The sequence below is a fragment of the Perognathus longimembris genome, chromosome 4 (assembly GCF_023159225.1).
Source record: "Perognathus longimembris pacificus isolate PPM17 chromosome 4, ASM2315922v1, whole genome shotgun sequence".
Taxonomy (NCBI): Eukaryota; Metazoa; Chordata; class Mammalia; order Rodentia; family Heteromyidae; genus Perognathus; species Perognathus longimembris.
The window spans coordinates 9,911,209-9,935,845 of NC_063164.1; the positions used below are offsets into that span (position 1 = coordinate 9,911,209).

The window sequence follows — 24,637 nt, forward strand, 5'->3', positions numbered from 1 at the left end:
TTGCTACCATTTTTCAGATAAGGACCTGAGTCAGAGAGGTTAAATAATTTGTCCATGGAACTCAGCAAGGAGATAATTGAGCTAGGATGAAGCCTGCAGCCTCCACACATCTGCACAGTTTCATTTAATCTCACTACTTGGTGAGCAATGTATTTCATAAATTAAAACATGCTAACTAGCATTCCTCTGGGCTCCCTCTTCTACCGCACACCTTCTCATGCAATTTAAAGAAATATCATATGCAGGGGAGAAAAAAAGGCAAACTGTTCATGTTCACTTTTGCTATTTTGAATAAAATAATGCATATCAGAAGTTGAAAATTCTCTGCTTCCTCGGAAATTTTAGGAAAAGATCAGAAAGTTGACTTCCAAAGATTTGGTCATGAATTCGTTCTAACTTTTGAGGAGAGCAATAGGAATTCTTTCAATATTAATAAACAGTTAATTACAAAAAAATTCACTAATATAGCATGGATTATGAAAATTTTTTTCAACCCTTAGAGAAGCCGGGAAAGGACTGTAATTTATTTTACTACAAAAATTGTAGAATCTCTTCAATTCTTTCATGTGAATACATAAAACTGGATTTCTGCTTCTCATCTTTCTGATACATAATCTACTCTAAGTCATTATTGGGAATATGATTTCCATGAATTTGAGTTCCCTGAACTTCACACTGGGCAAACGTGAGCCAATCTTCCTCATGCTCCCTAAGTGAACTTCTCTTCTATCTCAACACCTAACCCTCATAAGAACCTGACAATAGATAAGATTTGGGGCAGGTAACAAAATGTATGTCCTACTTTTCAACTGACTAATGACAAATACTGACAGGCTTTCTGGTCTCAAATTGCCTAAGGAGAAAACCAAGTAGAGTTCAAGGTCATAGGTCTTGTTTTGGGATTAAAGGCATCCAGCCTTGATTCACTTGCACACAACTACTCAACAGCCCCAAGTGGCAAATACAAACATAGCTGTTTCCTGTAAATTATCCAGGCACATTGCCCCTTTCCGCAGCTCAAAAGAGCTTCTAGATCAAACTATAACAAATTCATCCTAGAGCAATTAACAAACACTCAGATTAATTTTAAGTTAGCTCCACCACACATTTCATTTGCAAATGCCAGGATACATATCTCTTCCCAACATGGCATACCGAGACACATTTTAGACCCTCCACAAAAGAACAACATCTCCATCACTGCAAACTCTGTGTGTGTTAGATTCTTCTAAAGCCCCTATCGTTCCCTCAAAACCTTGCTTGGAGAAGAGAAAAGGTCTTCATTTTTTTTTTTATTCAACTTCTTTTCCCTGCCCCACAGCTCTGCGAGCAGAAAGCTAATGACTGCAACTCTCTTCTAGACACAAGTGAGGAGAATCAAGACTGTCAGCTGTGTGGGTTCACCGACTTCCTCGGCTCTGAATGGGAACTCTGCTCACCACGTGGCAGATTTTCTGAGCTTCAGTCCTGCAGCCCAGCTGGGCCAGGAGAGACCTTCCTTGTCATTGTGCCCAACACAAAAGAGAAACAGAAGTGTTGGTAGTGACTACAGAGAGGCCTGAAGACTCTTTTCATCCTCCTGCTATTGAACAGTGGGTAGGAGGAAGCAGGACTCGAGAGCCACTCTTCTTGTTGCAAGCCTCAAAGGAAACTCAGCCTTTTGAATGTCCTGCAGGTCTCACAATGGCTCATTATGACTAGAATCCTATTGCTCCATTGGTTCCATGACCATTCATTTGATTCACCAATTGCCAAAGTAAGGGTCCCATCAACTACCACTGTCTGCAACAAGAGGCTGCTTTATCATCAATGCACAGAGTAATGCAAGGGTTGCATCTATTTTTCTTAAGAAAAAAATATATACAGTCCAAAAAAATCTGAAATTGTTTTAAATCCAAATTCCCATCGTTTCCAAAGGAAGAAAATATAATGAATTATGGCTACTGCTTCCAAAATGAACGCTGAACATCTATTGTTGATTTTTTTTTTTTTTTTTTTTTTTGTGGTGGTGGTGGTGGGGGAAACGTACTGAAAGCATTTTTTTCCCAGTAGTGAAATAAAATGAGTCAACAGCACCCCTTAGTGGACATATTTGTGTATTACAACTGACAAAGCTTTTTTTTTTTTTTTTTTTTTTTTTTTTTTTTTTAAGAATTTCCTAGGGCAAGGGCCTCATATCTAAAATATACTTAGATTTTGCCAGAAATGTATTTATTGTCTTCCTTATGTAACTGTGGCCCCTCTTTAAATCACCTGTACAATAAGATTAATTGAATTTAAAAATAAATAAAATATACTTAGATCTCAAAAAAATCAATCCCTCCCCCAAAACAAAGAAGCAACAATACCATCAATAAATGAGCTAAAGGGCTGGGGATGTGGCCTAGTGGCAAGAGCGCTTGCCTCGTATACATGAAGCCCAGGGTTCCATTCCCCAGCACCACATATATAGAAAACGGCCAGAGGTGGCGCTGTGGCTCAGGTGGTGGAGTGCTAACCTTGAGCAAAAAGAAGCCAGGGACAGTGCTCAGGCCCTGAGTCCAAGCCCCAGGCTGGCAAAAAAAATAAAAATAAAAAAATAAAAAAAATAAATGAGCTAAAGATTTACAGACAGACTTCTCTGAAGTAGAAGAATGGCCAACAGACATGAAGAAATGTTCAACATCTCTGGACATAAAAGAAATGAAATTCTCAACAATATTGAGATTCCTCTTCACCCCAATTAGAATGGCCATTATCAAGAAAACAGATAATAAGAGATGCTGGCAGGAATGTGACCAAGAAAGAATGCCACCACACTTTAGCAGGAGTGTAAACTTGCTCAAGCACTCTGGACAGCAGTATAGAGGTTCCCCAAAAGATTAAACATAGAACTTCCCTATGACACAGCAAGCCTACTCCTGGGCATTTACCGAAATGACCACAAACAAGGTCACACCAAAGCTATCAGCACAACCATGTTGCAGTATTATTTGCCAGAGCTAAAATATGGAATCACCCCAGATGCCCCTCAGTGAATTAATGGATTGAGAAAAGCATTTCATAAGGAATTGTGTTGTACAGCCTAGCTTTCCCCCTCGCCATCATCTCCCTTGCAGAGTAGAAGCTCACTGGTGTGGTTCATCGCTCTGCTTTGGAAATGTACCCAGGTTTGAAAGATTCCCAAAAGAAAGATTCAATTTCCTCTTCCTTTAAAAACATTCCAGGACAGAGGCAAATATTCCATATGTCAGCACACATCCATTTCCTCTTTGATGTAGATGAGAAGTAGATAGTGTCTGCCTGTCATCTCTTTTCTTTGGTCTCTGTGTACAAAGTCAAGGCCATGGCTACTGAATCATGATTTGAGACAAGGGAATTTGTGGCTTATGCATAAATTTTTCCCACACAACACCAGACAAGGCTGATCCAATTGTACAAAGACAATTTCTTAATTTGAAGAAAATCTGGAAAGTCTATGTCCTCTGGATATTATCATACTAATCCAACTTTTTTTTCCCCCTTTTATTGTTTCAGTCTTGGGGATTGAACTCAGGGCCTGAGAACTATCCCTGAACGTTGTAGCTCAAGGCTAGTGCTCTTCCCTTTGAGCCACAGCTCTACTGCTGGCTTGTTGGTCGTTAGTTAAGAGTCACACAGACTTTTCAACCAGGGTTGACTTTGAACTGCAAGCCTCAGATCTCTGCCTTCTGAGTAAGCCAGGAATACAAGCATGAGCAACCACCGACATCTGGCTTCAATCCAATTTGTGTGTGTGTGTGTGGGGGGGGTTGGTTTATAAAGAAAATCTTTAAAGCAAATAGAGGGTTTTGTATAATATTATCTGTCAGTTAAATCCATTCAACCTATGCATGCCATGTGACTATTACACAGAAATGAAATTAAAATGTCCCTTTATTCTTTACTAGCTTTGGTTTACCATCATTATGCCATATCTTAAGTTTCTAATTTGAAGACTACAGAGCATTTTCTGTATTTTGACATGTCAAATATTTGTTGCTTTCATTATTCACTTTCCAATGACTTTGTATTCCCAAAATAAAAAACAAATGGAGGCAGGTGCCAGTGGCTCGCTCATGCCTGCCATCTTAGCTACGCAGGAGGCTGAGATCTGAGAATCATGCTTCAAAGACAGCCAGGCAGAAAAGTCTGTGAGACTCTCATCTCCAACTAACCACCAGGATACAAGAAGTGGTGCTATGGATCAAGTGGTAGAACACTATCATTGAGCTGCAGAGCTCAGGGACAGTGCCCAGACCCAGAGTTCAAGACCCACAGCCGACAAAAAAAAAAAATGGAGTTCTTTCCAGTACATTCTGTTTTGTTTTCTCTACCCACACTCACTAAATGATTATTATTGTTATGACTTTTAGTGTGAACAATTAAAATATGGACTTCTACTTTAATTTCTAAATCAGACTAACTTTTTAGAATAGTGTGTGGAAATTTATAAAAAGTTAACTTTGCCCCCTATTTGTCCATGAGAGTTATTCTCTAACAGATGAATTAAAACGTATGAAGTTCAGTTTGTGGTAAGAAAAGATGCAGTGTGAATACACTTATTTTAGGGTCTTTAATTATAAAGGAATGAGTGTAGTATAAGATACATTTGTAATCAGCACTTCACATTGACTTCTCACCTTGTCTCTAAATAGGAAGAGACAGATTCGTGGAAGTAATAACAGTAGCCACTGCATAAACACATGTGCTACACTCTGTATCACAGCAGGAAATGATATGACGATTGTCTCTCTAAAACTATGAATCAAAACTAGACCAGGCACTCATTCTGTAGTTGATTAGTGTTCGTATTTATGCTCAAATTTGATGCATTATATTCATGATTAATACATATATAATCTATTTTAAATTAGAATCCGGAAACCAAAACCAGTTAGAACATAAGAGGGTTTCTTTTTGGTTGCTGTTTTCTTGTTGTTTCTTTATCCATGTATAACCATTCCCCTGCATTGAGCTGGTGGGGAGATTTCTAGTCCGTGATTTCTAGCCATGTCAACTGCAAGGTGCTCTCTCTCCAGCGGTGATGTGCTGCATGGGAAATCAGAAATCTGTTCAACAATATCTTAATGGTTTTTTTTTTCCTCTAATACTTCCCACATTAACATCTGTTACTTCCACAATGCTGGATTTCTTGCATGTCACTGATAAATCATATTGTTTCAGACCCTGTCTCCTTTCCAACTTCTGCCCCAAAGGCTGTGTACTCTCTCTTGTTAAAATGTCCATCAGATGTTACTTCTTCGGTTTGTAAAGTGCTGACTGAACACTGCCAGTGGCATCCCCAATATGGCAATTAATCCTTCTCCCTTCTGTCAACAGGCTTCTGAATCACACTGAGTTACAAGTGTATAACACACACAGATGCACACACACACATACACACACACACACACACAGCACACAGCACAGGTAAGATGTGGTCTCTTGACTCATCTCAAATCCCTTTGAATACAAACAGTTTGAATCGACCATCTTGCAAACATGAGCATCTAGCAGGACATCTGGCATTAGCAGGTGGGCAAGGCACATTTGTTGACTGACTATATGAAACCCATTTGGAAACTCTGACGTACAAATGAGAATGACTGCCGAATGCCAATGAGAGAGATACATGAAAGTCATCAGAATTTAGTGCGTAAAATAAATGAGTGCCTGCTAACCATGAGGTGAAGAGCTGTGTAAGATGGGTGACTTAAGAACACGAATCTTTGAAAAGAGAGAGAGAAAAAAAGGAAAACTATAAGCTACCCACTTGCCCCAACTACACATACTTCTGTCAAAAGTTTAAGCCCTATTAGCACATTTGCTGCTAGCAGCATTCTGCAGGGACTCCTGCTGCCTCCCATCCAGCCAATCCCTTAGCTGCAAGGGAAGAGGAAGGAGAGGGGAAGGACACAGAGGGAATGGGCTCATGAGTTCCCCAACTCGGGGCCAGTCCCTGTGCTCTGCCCCTCACTTCTTGAAGCCTTGGCTCTGAAGCTTGTCACTCCTGCTTGGTCCTGTATAGTATTCTCATCCCTGCTCATCAAAGAAGGGCCAGGCTTGCCGGTGCACATCTACACTCGCAGCTACTCTATGTTTACAGGGGCGGATCACAGTCTGAAGGAAGTCCAGGCAAAAGATCATAGTCGAAAAAAATAAATAAATGGAAAGCAAAACTACTGGGGTCCTGCCCCAGATCAGAGTTCCTGCAAGCGGGGAAACCTGACACTGCCCATGACCCTACGAAATGATAGAAACGAGGCAGGACAAGGTGAGGTGCTGCCCTCTTCTGGCAGCTGCAGCGATTCTCAGCACAGATCTCACCTTCTGGGAGTCACACTCAGGAAGCTGCCGGTACTGCAGATTCACCTGAAAGCTGACAGAACTGCAGAGAGACCCTGAAACCTGACAGTAATGCACACACACACCTGAAAGCTAACAGTATTGTACACACACCTGAATCCAGACCATACTTCAGAGACACCTGAAAGCTGACAGTACTGCACACATACCTGAAAGCTGACAGAGCTGCAGAGAGGCACACCTTACTGTACATTAGTAGTCTCCCAGCTAACACCTGCTGATGACCCAGAGTGCTATTTCTGCCTCTGTGTTGGGAATTGTCTGTAGAAGTATTTTTAGAAATTCTAAAGGCATGTAATAAGTGGAATGAAATGTAATAAAGGCCAGCCTGTAATAAGTGCTCAGTAATAAGAGCCAAGTCATGTAATAAATGCTAAGTAATGTAATAATGCTAAGCTGTGAAATGAGTTCTAAGTAGTCATATCATAAGTGCTAAGCCTTGCAATAAGTAGTAAGCCACGCAATGAGTGCTAAGCCATGAAATACGCGCTAAGACAGCCAACACACAATTTGCCATGTGTTTAAGGCAACTTCTCAGCAAATCTACGATGGACTAGAAAAACAGGAGAGAAAAGATTGCCATTTGTAGAACTGTCTAAAATTGTCTACACCGGAAACCTAAATAAAGCTTAGTAGAATCTATATATATTAAATTCACGAGGATTTTTAAGGGTAAAAATCCAATACTGATCATTTTTTTCCCAAGGGAAAAGGCATGGCAGTCATGTCTATTTTCTGGGACTCTGAAGGTCTTAATTCACTCCAAGTCAGAGTTGATGTTCTATTCCAAATCTAAACTTATACCATTTAAATACAGAATATCATTCTAGAATGGCTCCCAGAATATATGGTTTCTCCTTTTTATATAAAAAAATAAAGCTGCTTTAAAAACAACTCCATTTTTAGGAATAGGCTTAATAAGGATTTTATTTTCAGTAAGAATCATAGTGTTAAGCCACGTGCCAGTGGCTCATGCATATAATCCTAGATACTCAGGAGGCTAAGACCTAAGGATAATAGTTCGAAGCTAGCCTGGGCAGGAAGGCCCATGAGTCTCTTATCTCCACTAAACTATTCAGAAAAGACCAGAGTGGTGCTGTGACTCAAGTGGGAGACTCAAATGCTAGGCTTGAGTATACATCGCCTGGGACAGCACCCAGGCCCTGCTTTTAAGCCTCAGGACCAGCAAAAATAAAAAAAGGGGGAAGGGAGGAATCTAGTGCTGTGCAAACCTGAGGGCTGCTTGCATTTTGTTCTCTAAGTTTTCTTTTTATCCATAAAAAAACAACATGTCTAATAATTACCTAACTAACTGTATTAAGGGTCCACACATGAGGACGATGATCAGAATCACCCACCCAGAGCCAAAATGTCTCTATCTATTGTTGTGGCTGCTTTACAATAACAGTCTTTCAACATGAATTAACATGGCCAGAGCTTTCCAAGTCACAAAGATTCAAAAGATATACCCCTTGAAATACTGAACACACTAGAACCACAGTCAAATATATTGGTGAAATGTGAACATCTCCCTCCCTCCCTCTCTCCCTTTCACTTTCTCTTTTTCTCTGACATTCTCAGCATGCATCTACAACTAAAAATCTCTGATAGCAAAGGAAGTGAGTTCCCCTGACCCTCCCCAGATTTATACACATGGTAATAACACAGAGCACTACATTCTCCCAATGTCCCTCTTGGTACAGAAACAAGATTAGTCATGATTACAATCAGTAAGTCCTGGGGAAGAAGGAGAAGGTGTGCTAGTGAGAGCACACTTGAATCCGGGCTGAAAAGAAGTCAGAATTTTCCAATAGCTCAGCACTAAGGCAAGTAGGTGTCAAGAAGGAAGAGGAGGGAAAGTCTTGGAAGCATTTCTGGAAAATTCCACAGTGAGCAGGTGGTTAGCAAGTGCTGGGTACAAGAAGTAGGAAGATAGATGGTAGCAGGTGATGGGTAATGAAAGCTAAGCCAGAAGACCAGCTTACCCAGAGCCTTAAAATTCACATCCTGCTGGGAATGTGGCTTAGTGGTAGAGTGCTTGCCTAGCATACTTGAAGCTCTGGATTCGATTCCTCAGCACCACATAAACAGAAAAGTAGAGAGGTAGAGTGCTAACCTTGAGCAAAAAGAAGCCAGAGACAGTGCCCAGGCCCTGAGTTCAAGCCCCAGGACTGGGGGGGAAAATCACATCATTGTTTGTTTCTTTTGACTCTGTAGGGCCATGCCCGGTCCTTTCAGAATTTTCTACAGAGCAATTCCATACACCAGAATATTCTGGTTGGTGTGAAGGACAGGTTGGAAGCAAAAGAGTGATACCAGAGACTGGAGTTGGAGAAACGCGGAGGGGCAGAGAGCCTGCCACAAAATCACGTGGTCTTTTGAACAATAGATTGGGATTAAAGGGAAAGAAAGCTGAATGATCAAGCTTTTGTGTGACCCCAAACTCTCCTGTGCTGCTCCGGTTCTTAGAGGTCTTCAAAGGAAAGAGACAGTGCCCTTCTGTGTGCAAACAAGGTGTGGGATAAATGACTGAAAAGAATGCAAATATTTGCATTTAACTATTTGGACCTATATTATTTCCTATGGACGTAGAAAGCCAAGTGCCTGGGACTCCCACAAGGCCTAGAAATGGACCACGGCTAGTGTGAGGAGCTGAGCGTTCCACTTGTCCCTTGCATCACTAAGGGCCTTTTCTGTTAGACAAGTCATAGTTCTAATAGGCTCCTTTCTACAGTGCTCTCTCATTGATATTGACTACGCTCCCTGGGCTTCTTCAGAAAAGCTTCTATATCTTTCATATGCCAAATTGATGGAGTGTAGTAGGATTACTCTCCCTAATTTTATAGTCCTTCAAATAAAGTCCTCATTTTCTAAGAACCAAGTCATTAAATATAGCATGCCAAATGCTAACTACTTTCCCCATCAAAAGACCTGGCAAGCAGGCATCCTTTTCTAAGGCCATATTTGCTTTTGAAAACAAACGCGTTGAGCTGACAATACAGCAGGAAGATCCGATCCTTGCACTTTAAGTGTCCATTCATAATTTCTGTGGACATCTAGAAGTCACATGAGCCTCATAAGCCTTGGCTTTATATATTGGATAAATCTACTTACTCTAGCAGTATTTCATAGTTGATGCTTGTGACTGTACTTTTTTTCTTTTCTTTTCTCTCTCTTTCTTTCTCTCTCTCTCTCTTCCTTTCTTTCTTTCTTGGCTGACTGTGGGGCTTGAACTCAGGGCCTGGACACTGTCCTTGAGCTTTTGTGCTCAAGGCTATTGCTCTACCACTTTGAGCCACAGCACCACTTCTGCTTTTGTTTGTTGTTTATTTTCCTGTGATTAACTGGAGATGAGAGTCTTATTCACTTTCCTGCCCAGTATGGCTTTGAACCCTGATCCTCAGATTTCAGTCTCCTGAGTATCTAGGATTACAACTGTGAGCCACCAGATACCAGGCAGTATTTTCTTTTCAAAATGTGGAAAGGGTTAGTAGTGCTCAAGAATTTGTGCTCGAAAGCACAAGCATTCACACATTCCCATACACATGCACACAGGCTTGTGATGTTCTCATCAGCACATTCTGCTTCTCAAAATGAATCAGTCCACATTCCACAAGAGAACGGGACCACTAACAAAGCAGCGGCATTTCCTCTTCTTCCATCCTTTTCACTCGTATTCCTGGACATTTCATTTTGAGGTGGTAGTCTGCTAGTTAAAGCCACTGTTTCCTAAGAAATTCTTAGTCTAGAAAAGCCAAAAGGCACAATCTGGACAATGAGAGTAACTAAGTAAGTGGAGGGATGGGAAGGAAAGAAGCGAATTCAGAGAGGACAGCCTGCAGGAGAGAGCTGTGTGTGAAGCAGAGGCCTAGTAGATCGTTGCCTAGGTTTGTTCCACATCCATGTGCCACTTAACCAGCTAACTTCCCCAAGCAACAGAAACCCTTCAGCTTCAGTTTCTCCTTGCTCAGAAATACTGTGCTCCTTTTCCATTTTTGCTATATGAATACATACTACAAGACATGGATATGATAATTCAACATACTGACACTGTGGCAGGTGTTACATATATGACATATATACGACAGCCTTCTGACACCTATGCCAAGTGTCCATCTATAGCATATTGGTAGTTTATTTTATGTGGGAAATGCTTCAAACCTGAAGCATGATGTTTGCTGTCAGCACACGAACACACACACACACACACACACACACACACACACACACACACACACAATGTTGTTTAGCACACAGACTAGGAAGAAAAACTAAGATCTCTAATGTTTCCTTAATAAGGCACACATCATTTGGAAGACTTTGTTATTCTGAGGGACATGTCATGTAGCTGTGAGCTAATATTCACGCAGTGCAAGCTCTTCCACGCAGTCTACCTGGAACTTTTCACCCATGAGTTAGAAAGATGGCTTGTTTCCAGAAGGAAACATTATCTCTATGTTTTAAAGATATTAAGGGAAAGCACAACAACAAAAAAATCAAGAAAGGATTATTCCTTGAGCCAATTAACCTGTTTCTTCTCTTTTTATTTTTATGGAAAAGAAGAATAATTATCTTTCCTGGGGACTGAGGTTAAAGAAGTTATTCAGAACACGTGGAAGATGCCATAAATCCTAATGAACACACTTAGAATTATTCATAAATACAACTCAGAGATCACTGTGTGGAATTCACTATTTCTGCTCCCAGAAACATTAGAAAGATATATTTAAAGGGGAGGTAAGCTACGCATTTTCTCTGTCATAAAATAAACTAGTTTTTTATTAATTCTGAAAGCCCTCTACAGAATTGCAATCTGAAGTTCATGTGCTAGGGGGCGCCATGTACTCATTTTCTTTCCAAGCTGAATTGGTCCAGCCCTTCGGGAGTCTCACATTCATTTTGACAGTTAAATCGGCACATATGTATAATGTGCATGCTTGTGGATAAGAAAACAAGACATTTTAAATGACACCTGGGGAATCTGTAAGTAAATGCTGATGTTGGCAGAAAAAAAATGTCCTGCATCTCTGCATCTTTGCTTCTTTTGTTCTGAATACTACAGACGATAGCTCCCTCCCCTTCATAGACAACGTTCCATTGCATGTATGCACACTTCAATTCAGATAGAAGAGTCAGGGCATTAGGGTCAGATGTGCCGGAATGTCTAAGGTGATACATGTAGTTGGTTTCTCCTTTCTTTGAAAGAAAATACACATGGGACTTACAAGGTAAGAAAGGTAAAGATGCAACCAGACAGGTAATCCTTTTCATATGGTAAAAATGCTAAGTATCTGATTTCTCATTTGACAGAGAAGAAATAATAGACAAAATCGGAGGCAGTGATACACCAATTTCAGTGTGAGAAAAGCCCGTCTTCTCTCTCTCTCTCTCTCTCTCTCTCTCTCTCTCTCTGTCTCTCTCTGTGTGTGTGTCTGTCTCTCTCTTTCTCAGAATAGGCAATACAGAAATACATTGTCTTAAGAGAATTTAAAATCAGTCATAAAACTAATCACAAATCTGTCTTTTTTTCCTTTTATTATAAACTATCAATTCTCTACAAGGTTGGTTATACCACAGGAGACAAAATTACCCCCTCTTAGCCTGTCTTTCTCAAAACATCACAAACTAGAATTTGTCTCCTTGGAATTTTCTAAGATGTTCAAAACTTGGACTTTTTAGGAGAAAAGTCTATAAAGGAAAGGTGAAGCAATGAATTTTTTTTTCAGCAAATTGTGTATGATGAGATCTTTACACACACACACACACACACACACACACACACACACACACACACAGAGTGTCTCATTAGTCCCTGAGATCTATAATGCCAGGCAAATAATATCCCGTCACTCCCTGAAATTTTACAGATAAGAAAAAAATTTAAGGTCACTAATTTTTGGAATTAGGTTTTAAGATAAACTTTGGCCTTCTCTAAATGTCAGGTTTTTATCCAGCTGAGCAGTTTAGGTTATAAACACTGGCATCTTGTAAGCACAAAATATGGGCTAGGACCACAACCCTCTTTAGGTCCTCAGGTGTTGGGGGGGGGGGTTGCGGGAATGTGGATAATTTGATCCAATATATAATGAAGGAGGTGCGATCCTCAAATACTTGTGTGAACCCCTGTATATGAACTAGCACATCAGAGAAGACAATTAGTGGCTCTGATTATCACTGTCCAAACCACACCTAAGAATCTTGAACTGAACGATGTTCTTCCTTGTCATGCATTACAGAATGCTGAGTGCATACCACAGCTTCCTTACATAGCCCTAGTTAGTGAGTCATGGTGGGTTTCCCTGAGAACCTTGGCCTCTTAGGCTAATGATGTAAAGAAGACAAATAAGCATGAAGGGGAACAGTGTTGGTGGCAGACACTGGCAGAACCCCTATTTGTCAGTTGGTTCAACAATTCCTAGGGAACACTCTCTTGTTTATTCTTTTGTATTCCAAGACAATAGCTGTTCAGATTATTGGAGGCTGAAATAAGTTCCTGAGAGGCTAGACCTGGGACCACTAGACACCAGGTGATGTCCAAACATTCAATTGTTTGACGTGTACAGACTTTCAATCACACATTTGTGGCTCACACCTGTAATTCTAACTACTCAGGTGGCCGAGACCTGAGGATCAAGCTTTGAAGTCAGCCCCAGAAATAAGTCCAAAATGAAGATGTGTCTCAAGTGGCAAAATATCAACCTTGTGTGAGAAAGTTATGGGAAAGTTCTTTTGATCTGAATTCAAGCCCTAATACTGGCACAAAAAACGGATACAGAATCTAATAAACATACAATGGATAAACAACATATCAAGTGTCCTCAAACCATATGCCAGTTGTTTGTAAGCATTATCAAAATTATTGCCTCCTGAATTCCTTATAGAAATCAACCAACCCTAACATTTCATTTACTACATTCAACTGTTGCTTAAAGGCAATATCAAATTTTTGGCCTTCTTTAAAAACGACATTAATTAAAGTGGATAAAGAGCCCCACCAAAAATTTCAAACCTCATAGTTGGATAAACCAATCTGGCAGGATTGTGAATTAACAGCTTACAATGGCTTTTCCTACTTGAGTAGCCAAAGCAAAGCGTGTGACAATCTAGTTACTGGAATTCTTATTTATAATGTGCATTTATTCTTTATTTTATCTGGGAGTTAGATCTAATCTTCAATAATATTTAATAAGCCAGGCACCAGTGGCTCATGCCTATAGTCCTAGTTACTCAGGAAGCTGAGATCTGAGAATCACAGTTCAAAGCCATCCTGGATCTGTAAGACACTTATCTCCAATTGAAAAACACCAAAAAGACAGAATAGGAGATGTGGCTCAAGTGGTAGAGTGCTAGTTTGAAGCAAAAACAATTTTCCTCAAAAAGCTTAGGAATCGTGCCCAGACCCTGAGCTCAAACAGGACACACACACACACACACACACACACACACACACACACTAACGTAATGAATGTTTCTGTATTCATCTCAGCATAACCTTTTATTTTCTGACTTAAAGTTAATGTAGCTAAACATTCCTCCAATTTCATGGTGACTTTGTGAACTTAGAGGGTCTTCTATGTACCCTTTTTGGGCTTTTCTATACATGGAACCAAGTACAGAATTCATTTGTAAAATGAACTGCACGCCCTGTGTATTATTAATGATGTGGGCTTAGCTTGGGTCGGTAGACCACAGCTCTAAGTCTGCTGTTCCTCTACTTCCTCAGAGTAATGTAACTATGAGCATGTATTCAAGTTAGCTGTTAGGACAAGTTGGCCCATGACAGTTTAAAAAAGGTTTATTCAACATTTGAGGAGAGAATAACAGAGTCCCCTGGGTCAAATCGAGTCAGGGTAACTTGTGCTCCCCAACCTTCTGTTCAGTAGTCCTCCCCTTCCCCACACAAAACTTAGTTTGTTTTCTGACTAGGAAGCACTTGTAAATGTTCTGACTGATGCTTGTACTAGAGATGCCTTAGGTCTGTGAGACTTGGGCCTGAAATAAAAGCTGAAGAACTTTAGTCAAACAAGTCACATCTAGGCCATTGCTGGCACCCTGGGAATTCTAAAGAGGAAATGTGGCTGACCTTTCTCTGCCTTTGGCTTTTGTGTTGTGAATTTATCTTTTCTTTTCAGAGCAGTTTAAACATTCTAACAAAGTTGACAGGAGCATACATAAATGTCCAATATTACTCTTTTTTTTCCTCTTTCTACCAGTTGGATTGAGGGGTCGACTGAATATGTTCACAGTCAACAAGCTCATATTAGCAGAGTTCACATAAGCCCTGAGAGGATAAATTAGATTTCTCCCCCATTTTCTAATTTTTTTTTGTTTTCTGTTGTACCCATTCTTCTATGGATTGAACATATATGGCCTGGGTGCTGTTCCTGAGCTTTTGAGCTAGAGCTCTACCACATGAGCCACAGCTCCACTTCTAACTTTCCTCATTTTATAGTCCAAAATATCCATCCATTTGATTTTCCATTGTTTTTAGCTTCCTTTTCTGCTCTCGAAGATTTACATATATATTTTATGTTCCAATATCCTGATTATCAAGGATGTTCAATGGAGCCCAGACATCAGACACGCTGAGAAAGCAGTGGGGAATCTCCTCAAGGTTTTATGGGAACGTGCTGCCAGGGCTTTGGGTCAAGTCTACACAGCCCCCGGATCTGAAGGCATTCAGGACAGAAGAACAGGGAGAAAATCAGATTTAGCCTACAAGGAGAAAGACATGTATGGAGGGAGCTATTGTGTCAATAAATGGTTAATGAGAACATCACACTGTGCTAGACACTGGAAGAACGTCTTTGAGCTTCTGCTATATTGACTTCCAATGCCTGTTCAGAGGGCTTATGTTTCTTTAAAACAAAGCACTATGGTTAAGAAAACAATTTTGACGTGTGCAGAAACACGCTAAATTCACAGCAAGCTATGCAGAGAACCTATAGCATGATTTCCTGTTTTTTTTCAGTATCCACAACTGCTGGCTGAGTGCCGGTGCACCCTGAACCCGGGAGCCCCTGGGAAACACAACCTCTGTGCCCCAGAGCACTTGGGAATGGGGGTGTTTGTGTTTCAGATGCACACAGATCATCGTCCAAAAGCTGGATGTGCAGCGCTTGAGGGAGAGACCAGAGGGCTGCTGTCACAAACAATATTTGATAAGGAATCCCGAGGGGACACCTTGAGAGGACCTGTGCTTACCCTGAATGACAGAGTTGAAGGATTCCGAAGGGCCTGACTGACAAGTTCTGTCCTGTGGGGTGAGGACTCTGGTATCATGACATCCGAGGGCAACAGAACAAGAAAGGGGGACTCAGAAAGTCCAGGCCTTGTGTGGGGATTTCTGAGGAGACTGAAGACTGTGAGAGTTGGAAATGGCTCGCAGGCTTTGCTGACCCAATCTCGAATCAAAGGTGATCAGAGATGATCCGAGATTAACGGAAGAATAATCATGGAAGGTTCCCATGAAACACTTGAGCTATTTATGAAGTGCGTGTATTCATGAGTGAGTGAAGGTGTGTGAGACTCTGTGTGTATGTGTGTGTGTGTGTGTGTGTGTGTGTGTGTACATGAATAGCGGGGTATGTTGTTTGTTGCTTTCATCTCCTTCTTTCCAAGGAAAACTAGCTCAACTAGGTATTTCCTGGGAATCCTTTTCTAAGACAAGCTTCTCTGCCTGTATACACATCCTGCTCTCCCTCTCTCTCTTTTTTTTATTTCTTGGTGCCTGTACTGGGGCTTGAACCCAGGGCTGCATGTTCTTGCTTGACTAATGTGGTCAAGCCTGGTGCTCTACCATTTGAGCCACACCTCTCCTTCCCAGCTGCTCCAGTCTTGGACGAAGAAGCCTAGCTTTGTTTTGCCTGGACATCAGTTGCGACTCTGTCACTGGCCCTAGCAGGACTCGAGTTGTTCCATCCACTGAAGAGCAATCCAAGGCTCAGGCAGAGAGGGGATGGGCATAGACCCCACCCATTGTTCCCAAAGCACCCACAGCTCTGCCTTCCACCTACTATCCTCTCTCTCCTCTAGCCTAGACAGAACAAAGGGGAAGTGCCATGTGCCTTTAATGGAGACTCAGTTCTATGACTAAGAAATTAAGGCAGGCACAGAAGGGTTTGTACTTGTGAAAAAAGTTGAAGCCTGTGATTGCTCAGCTATGAATTTCCAGGGGGAAAATATCCCTTGTGGGTCATCAACTTTACTCCAGTGTAAATTAAGAAAAGGTTAAGCTTAACCTTTATGTTGGCATTTCATGGAATAATAGGAGTTGTGGGATCAAACCTGTGTGTTTAAAGATTCTAGTCTCTGCCCATAGTTTCCACACTGTGAAGTTCCAGTCAGAGAACAGGACAGATCTGAACAGAGCTTAGCCCTGTAGGATGTGAGTTACCTGAAGCAAATCCAAACATTATCTTGACTTTTGCTTTCCTGACACAAATAGCGCTGGCAGGCTATCAATACTGGCCTCAGCATGCCTGAGGATGGTTAGTGACTATTCGTTCTTGGCTCCCTGGACGGGGCAGGCAGCTTTAGCATCCTCTCTGCTTAAGCAATGTCTAGGCCTTCTAGCTACCTCCGCCTGTATCACTTCTCAGAGAGCTCAGCCTATAGCACAATACAGAGAGGGACTCACTAGGAGCTGAGAAAACAGAGAGAGAGGCTGTGGACAAGACTATATCATGAGTCCTCTTGCAGGTGGTACAATGTCCCCATAGTGCTGCTGGAAAGGACAAAGCCTTCTAAAAGAAGGCCAGATTCCTCAATGGAGGAGTGCTCCAGAAATTGTTCCAGAGATCAGTGGTGGGTCCTGTTTGAAACAGATCCCATCTATTTCCAGTGATGTTCTAGAATCTATTTCCTAGTTCCTAGTTCCTATTTCCTATTTCCTACTCTTGGGAATCTGAGCGTTGGAGAAATTGCTTTACAAGTCAGCAGCGTAGCAGGTTGAGATCAATATCTGATAAGGCTACACATTCCCCATCCTGGTTGGCGTTTGAGTGTTCACTCTTCTATTTAACGGTTAACATGTGCATCAGCTTGCATTTCCCAAGCACTAGATGGTAAATTAAAGAGCCAGCGTGATCAGGAGTCATGGATACCAGGACTCCTCGTGAAGCTCTCTTCTCTGCTTGTGTGCTTAGTCAGCAGCATTTAGAGTAAAACCCATCCTGGTCACCCTCACCCCTTCACCTCCAGGGCACAGGAATAAAGCATGCTCCACAACTCGTCCTAACCTGCAGAGGCAAAGTCTAGAAGGCCAATGTGCTCAACAGTCTCTGTCACACACATCCAATCTGTGATCTGGCTCTGACCCAGAATTTCTATCCATAGGTAAGGCAATTCACCATATACAAATGTGTGAGAGGTTTCGTTTATTTTGTCTGTTTGCATATTGCCATCTTTTGGAGAAGACCACCCCTTAACGCTAGCAAAGAAGGCAGAAAGTGTATATGATATGGTCTATGGTCTCTAATCTAGAAGTTTGCACTGGATCTCTGCTTTCACCAACAGCTGAAAGATCTTAGGAAAAACAGGCATAAAGTTCATTAGGAAAAAATCTTAAACCATTTCTGAGATACTGAGAGGAATGTAATGGGCATAAAAACCACACAGTGTTAATATACTCTTCTGACAAGTAACAACAAGGAAAAAAATCTTTCCTTTCTGAATCACCTGATTTTGTGGGTACCAAGGTCTGAATTCAGGGTTTTACATTTGTTTGGTGGGTGCTCTGACATTTGAACCATTCCTCCAGTGCAGTCTTTTCTGGTTATTTTGGAAATGGCATCTCCAGGACTTTTTACCCCAGGAGAGCTTTGAACTGCAAGCCTTCAGTTCTCAGCAGCAGTTCTAAGGTAGATGTGTGTCAATGGCAATTAGTGCTACCCAATGTTTTCAACAAACATACTTATTAATATGATTTTTTGGAATTGCTTCAATTAGCTAGGATGGTGGTTTATTTCAGTAAGAGTGACTTATTATTTATTTTTGTCCTACTATCCCTATAATTTCATATCCCAAAGTGTTTAAGATGGCCTTTATTAGTTATAAAGGCCATTCCTGTTTAAATTAGGATATAAGAAATCCTAAAAACAGTTGAGATGCCCTTGAAAGAAATGATTGTGTGTGTACATACCTCATTTATTCATAAATCAAACACTGCATATTTAAGCCAGGTAGAACTACCCAGAACAATGTCCCTCATTATTTAAAAAATGCAATTATCTTACTTAGTTATGTTTTAAAAATAGCCTGACATTTAAAATAATTGATGAATATGTAATTTGCTAATCAGTAATAGGCAGTTCACAGGGAGATATCATCATTAGTTTCATAATTTACTGTTTCAGAGGAGTTTCTTGAATATAAAGATTAAAGCCAGGAAGTACAGAGAAATCACTCTAGAATGACATTATCTTATTAAACACCCATAATACTTAATAGCAACAACAATTAAACCTCAAAAATGAAGTCAATGTATTGACAAGCCATTGGGTGAGTTACAGATAGGGTGTTTACATATAGTGATTTTCTCCATACTAAATTCCACATTCATGACCTTGTACTCAAACGGATATTGGCATAACATACTATACTGTAAAGAATTAAATTATATTTTAGTTTTGCCTTTATTTTTTGTATCTTTTCTCCAAGTGTTAATAGAGATCCCATTTCCCATGCATGAACACTCACATTCCCTATCTGAGAACATTTCTGATATTGTTGGTATAGAGAGAAAAATCATTTATTTAAAGATTGCCTTATTTTAACCTACAGCTTTTGGTAAATATCTAGGTTATCTGGTCAGGTAATTTGTCTCTATGGCCTAAGAAAAAAGAAATACTAGCTGCCTCATTCAATCCAAATGAGTTGGTATATGAATATTTATAAGGGCATCAATATTCACAGTGTCTTACAATCATGCTCCAAGATAAATAAAAATAAACTGCCAGAAATATTACAGTATCATGGAAGAAGAGCTAAAAGTTATGTACAAATTCATTGACAACATCTTTGCAAGAATTATGGACAAAACATTTAAAAAGAAATTTACATAAAACATAGTAGACAAATTTATCAAATGTTGATAAATTTTTAGAGACAGTATAAAAATACACAAAACATGGAAGAGAGAAAGAATTTTTTTTCCCAAACAACCACTATGCCAATACAGAGAATTCATCGCTACATTTATATTACAGAATGATGGAAACCAGACACAAACAATTCGGTAACAAACAGCAACGGAAGTTTTGCCAATCACAAGAAGGAAAGACATTCGTTTGGGGGGATGGAAACACAGACTGCCAGAACTCACCCCCCCAACCCATACACACGGAGCGAAAGAAAAGCAAATGCAAACATTGTCTACAGCAACACATGACAGACACAGGTGGGAAGCGTTTGGCATGTTGCATCGCAGCAGGTCAATCACGACTGGCTAACGATGATGGTACCTGGCTCTGTTGCAGGTCACTGGCTTGCCTGAGAGGAGTCACCGACGGAGGAGGCACACCTGATGTAGAAGCAGATCGGCCTAGTTTGCAGCTGACTTTAGGTTCTGTGGACAAGGCAGGGAGACAAAGCATTTGCTGAGCAACATCAACAGGAAGGCAATGGCTTTGGGGCTCCATTTTTGTTCTGCGACACCTTCTGGGAACATGCAAAATGTTTCTCATGCTGGCAAATAATTTACTAGGAATTAAACATGTTCGTAACAATTGACTTTAAAAGGTCTTTATGCACAATGTAGCTTCTGGGGAATATAGAACAAATACCCTGGTCATTTTACCCAATTAGGGGTTCATTTCTATGCTTTGATTACTGGGACAATCACAATCCATTAGGGCAAAAAGACAGATTAGTTTGGTATTTTCTTTTCTTTTCTGGTCCATCGATTCCTACATCCTAAACTGTCTTATCTAAGCTTCTTCAAGTTCCTTCCTTCCTTCCCTCTTTCTTTCTCCCTCCCTCTCTCTCTCCTTCCCTCTCTCTCTTTACCTCTCTTTCTCTTCCCTCCCTCCCTCCTTCCCTTCCTTCCTTCCTTCCTTCCTTCCTTCCTTCCTTCCTCCCTCCCTCCCTCCCTCCCTTCCTGCCTTCCTTCCTTCCTTCCTTCCTTCTTTTTTCTTCCTTTCCTGACTGTACCCATCATGCTTTCAATGTAACATGTTTTAGTGTATATCTAATTTACTTAAATATGGTAAATATTTTTGAGACCTTTCAGAAACCTTCTTGATGTTCTCTTATATTCTCTCTGCTTAAAACCAACCAAAAAGTGATTTCCAGTTGTTTCATATCTAACTTCATGCTTGGGTTAGGTCTTTTTATCTCCCACAGGTAGATAAGCAAATCTCTGCTCTCAGAATCTATACCGGGCTGGATCTTTCCATCACCCCAAGTTGTTCTCCTGATCAACCTTTAACACACCGAACCTTCCTTGTGTACTAAGATGTCATTCAGGGTGCACCTCTATCATGATCTTGATGTCCACTTTCTCTCTTCAACACTGCCTTAGCCTGTGAGCAGTGCTTACACAACGTTCTGGGTCTTTGAACATTTTCTTTTCCTGATAGAGACCACATGCTAAGTGGTGAAATTATAAGCTTTTCTTTCACTAAAATCGTTCACAATCGCCTGGTATAGGTCACACAACTTCTACAAATGAAGGCAATCCAGTAACACCTTCATCTGTTATTAGGCCCAGATTAAAGTTCTGGCTCACCTTCTGAAGGAGAGCCCTCATTTTAGACAACACTCACTTTTGTAAAAGTGATGCAACAATCTGCCTACCCATTCCTGAAAATGCCACTGGATTCTCTCTAAGGCTGTTTATGTATGATGTAATGACACAGATTAAAGATAGCTTTTATCTGTTAACCTTGTTCGCCAGGAGAAAGAAATACACGCAGGCCTAAGGGGTCATCTCACATTCTATCCAGTAGCAAGTACAGTATTCTCTGGAATCTTGGTGCAGTCTTCAGGATGAGCCAGTATTGCCATAGGTTCTATCACTGGATCCGTGCCTTTATTCACAAGGTGGGAGCCTGTCCAGTAGGTTTGCTTATCAAAAGATGCCACAGCATGTTTATTTACTGTAAGGCTTTTATCAAATTTATGCTGAAGTTTTTATCTGATGAAAAGAGGTTACCAGGCAAACTCTCAGGCCTTTGATGTGGCATAATGTGCATAAGGATTAATTTCCCTTGCTGGGTTTTCCAGGGAGACTCTGACTTAATCATCATCTTTCAAATATAGATAGGGATATCTCAGATGTGCAGATTGAGCCTCAGTGAAAGCCAAAGAAACTCAAAATGTCATCTGACTTGGGGAGCTTGTGTTGCCCTCCTGGATACCAGTCTAGATAATGTCTAGGCTTGTGCAACAGCCTTGTCATACAAACCACCAGCTAAATACCCCCATGGACTAGCTCTCCTGTCCCATTACTAAAAGCCTGAAAGTTCCATCCTAGTACATTCATACAGACAAGTTCTGACTCTATAGACCTAGATTGTTCTCATAGATATATTAAGTTCATATATGTACATATGAATGTCTATATGCCCTTGCACACACACACACAGAATAACATTTATGCTTGGCAGTGTCATAGAGAAGGGACATTATTTTTTTTAATTGTGAGACTTTTCCTTTTGAACTCTAGCATTGTCAAATGAATTATAACTCAAATGCACTTAGAAGTTATTGTGGTGTCTGAGTGACCAAGTTGATGATGATACAAATCCTAATGTAGATGCATCTCTTTGGCCAAAAGGATTTTAGGGGGAAAGGCAATAAATCTTGTTTGTGCTTTGTTTTTGGCCAGTCCTGCTTGAACTCAGGGCCTGAGCACTGTCCCTGGCTTCTTTTTGCTCAAGGCTAGCACTCTACCACTTGAGCCACAGCGCCATTTCTGGCTTTTTCTATATATGTGGTGCTGAGGAATCAAACCCAGGGCTTCATGTATACAAGGCAAGCATTTTACCACTAAGCCATATTCCCAGTTCCATAATAAATCTTAAGAAAAGATGAGTAAACACCCTGATGATTCTTTAGACTTGTAACATCGAAGTTTAACTTCCTAGCTCAGCAATGTAGTTCTCTCTCAGACTTGAACAGTGAGATTTAGAACCATAGCATTGGACACATAAATTGACACCTTGAATTTTAATATAAAATTCGACTAGGATTGTGGAGGGCCAAAAACAATAGTGAGTCAAGAATCTATCTATTCCTGAGAGTGTCTAGAAAAAAATACAGGGTAAAGCTTTCTTTTCCCAAGAATAATCTATTTCATCAAGAGGTGATTATGAAACTATAAAGCACCTGCTCTTCCTATATACCGGAAAGCATTTTCTTTTGAACACTATCAATACCATTGTAGAAGTAGAAGATTCTGCACTGAAGATCTCAGGTATGTGATGCTAAGTGAAATGAACTCCATGTTATGGAAACGATTGTTATATCACTGTTGTAACTACATTCAACGTGCTATGTGTAACCCTAGCTTCTATTATTGATGATCCTCTTGTATCCCCTTCCTGTGGTTGTACCTGCACTATCTCTGTATCTTATCTGAGTACATTGGAAACCGTGTATTCAAAAGACAAACGACTACAAAAACAATACTTGCCAAACTGTTGGGTGTAAATAAACTGAACAACTCATGTGGGGGGGCAGGGGGGAGGGAAAGGGGGAGGGGGAAGGTAGGAGGAGGGAGGAGGTAACAAACAGTACAAGAAATGTATTCAATGCCTAATGTATGAAACTGTAACCACTCTGTAATTCAGTTTGACAATAAAAAATTTTAAATTAAAAGAAAAAGAAAGAGCAATGTAATAGATATGGAAACTGACAGAGAAATGGAGACAGAGAGGAAGGAAGGCAAAAGAAATAAAGGAAGGAAGGGAGATAGAGAAAAAGACAAGGAGGATGGGATGGAGGGAAAGAGAGAGGGAAAAACACTCATTTTGAATCCTAGGATTAGTCATTTTCATGAGTTGTTTCTAGATTCATAACTAATCATTCTTTTTATTAATTGTGTATTCATTGAACCATATTTACTTATGAGTTCTTTCTCTTTTTAATGGCTGTAACAATTCAGTGCTTTGTTTATGATATTTATTTTTTAAGATCATCATTTCTCATCTCTACTTAAGTGATTTTAGTGAATGTCTTTTGGGGTTTATGCTCCTGGTATTGTTACAAGATAATCTCCACGTTTGCTGCTCCTCTACTGGTTTCTCTTTGCTTTTGGAAAGGACATCAATGACTATTTTTCCTTAGCGCATCTGCACAGTCTTAAGAGATCATTACATTTTCACCAAAACTAAAACAACCCGCTTTCATCTAACATCACAGAAATAAATCGGTCAAAATTGGGGTAGGCCTAGCTTTTCTCCATCCATTTGTTTTTGCAATGTAGCACGTAGTCTTTACTGTATTTTCAAAGGTAGAGAATGTTCCTCTAGATCAGTCATGCTGATAACTGTATCTAAATATTGATTCAGGACTACATGGAGACAAGAGTGGCCCATTCTTCCCAGTGTATCAAAGTATACATATTGCAAACTTTAATCTGGTGGAAGGCATTTTTCACTATAATACACACGTTAGTTAAGATAAATTTGTACCTGATTAGAAAACAGAGCTTAGTTTTGCACAATGTAACTGTAGTCAGGGAGTCAAAATTTTATTTCAAAACTTTGTAATCACAGATTTCCAATAAGAAATTCTTTTTGCATTTGCTGAGCTAGCATCTAGGTCAAGAAAGAAGTTAGAGAATGAGAACCTGATTTTATCTGACAGATCTGTGTGCCTTTTAGAAGTGTTTCATCCCTAACCCTTCCCTTTAAGTGTTCTTTCTGAACAAATCTTAAGAAACCTCTGAAATTTAAACAACAACAAAAAACTGAACTTAAGTTCAGACTTCATGTCTTGTCACGACTCAAGCCAATGTCCTATCTATCATAAGGATTGTAACTCCTAGGTAGTCATTTATTCATATCAATAAAATATTGTAACCACAGTTTGAGACAAACGCCCTGTAAGAAACAAAGAAAGGGAAATAAAATCTTTTCACTACATATATATATATATATGCAATAACAAACATTTAAGATATGCTCATACAGTATACTAAATAGTTTATTTCTTTCTTTGCTTTATAGATATTGAAACATTTTTTAAAACCTTTTTGCTTGGAAATCATTGAACTATGAGTAATTCCATTAATTCATTATCAGCTATGATTTCTGTATAGTAATGA

The 24,637-nt window shown here is 40.1% G+C and overlaps 1 protein-coding gene across 2 annotated transcripts in view; it reads right to left on the bottom strand.

The window, feature by feature from the left end:
- The window catches only part of Nyap2 (neuronal tyrosine-phosphorylated phosphoinositide-3-kinase adaptor 2), a 219,730-nt gene that overhangs the window by 17,844 nt on the left and 177,249 nt on the right, over positions 1-24,637 (bottom strand). For both annotated transcript variants that reach the window (XM_048344648.1, XM_048344647.1), the window contains one exon: positions 19,830-19,933. In XM_048344648.1, the coding sequence (XP_048200605.1) occupies positions 19,830-19,933 (104 nt within the window). The remainder of the gene's footprint in view (positions 1-19,829; positions 19,934-24,637) is intronic.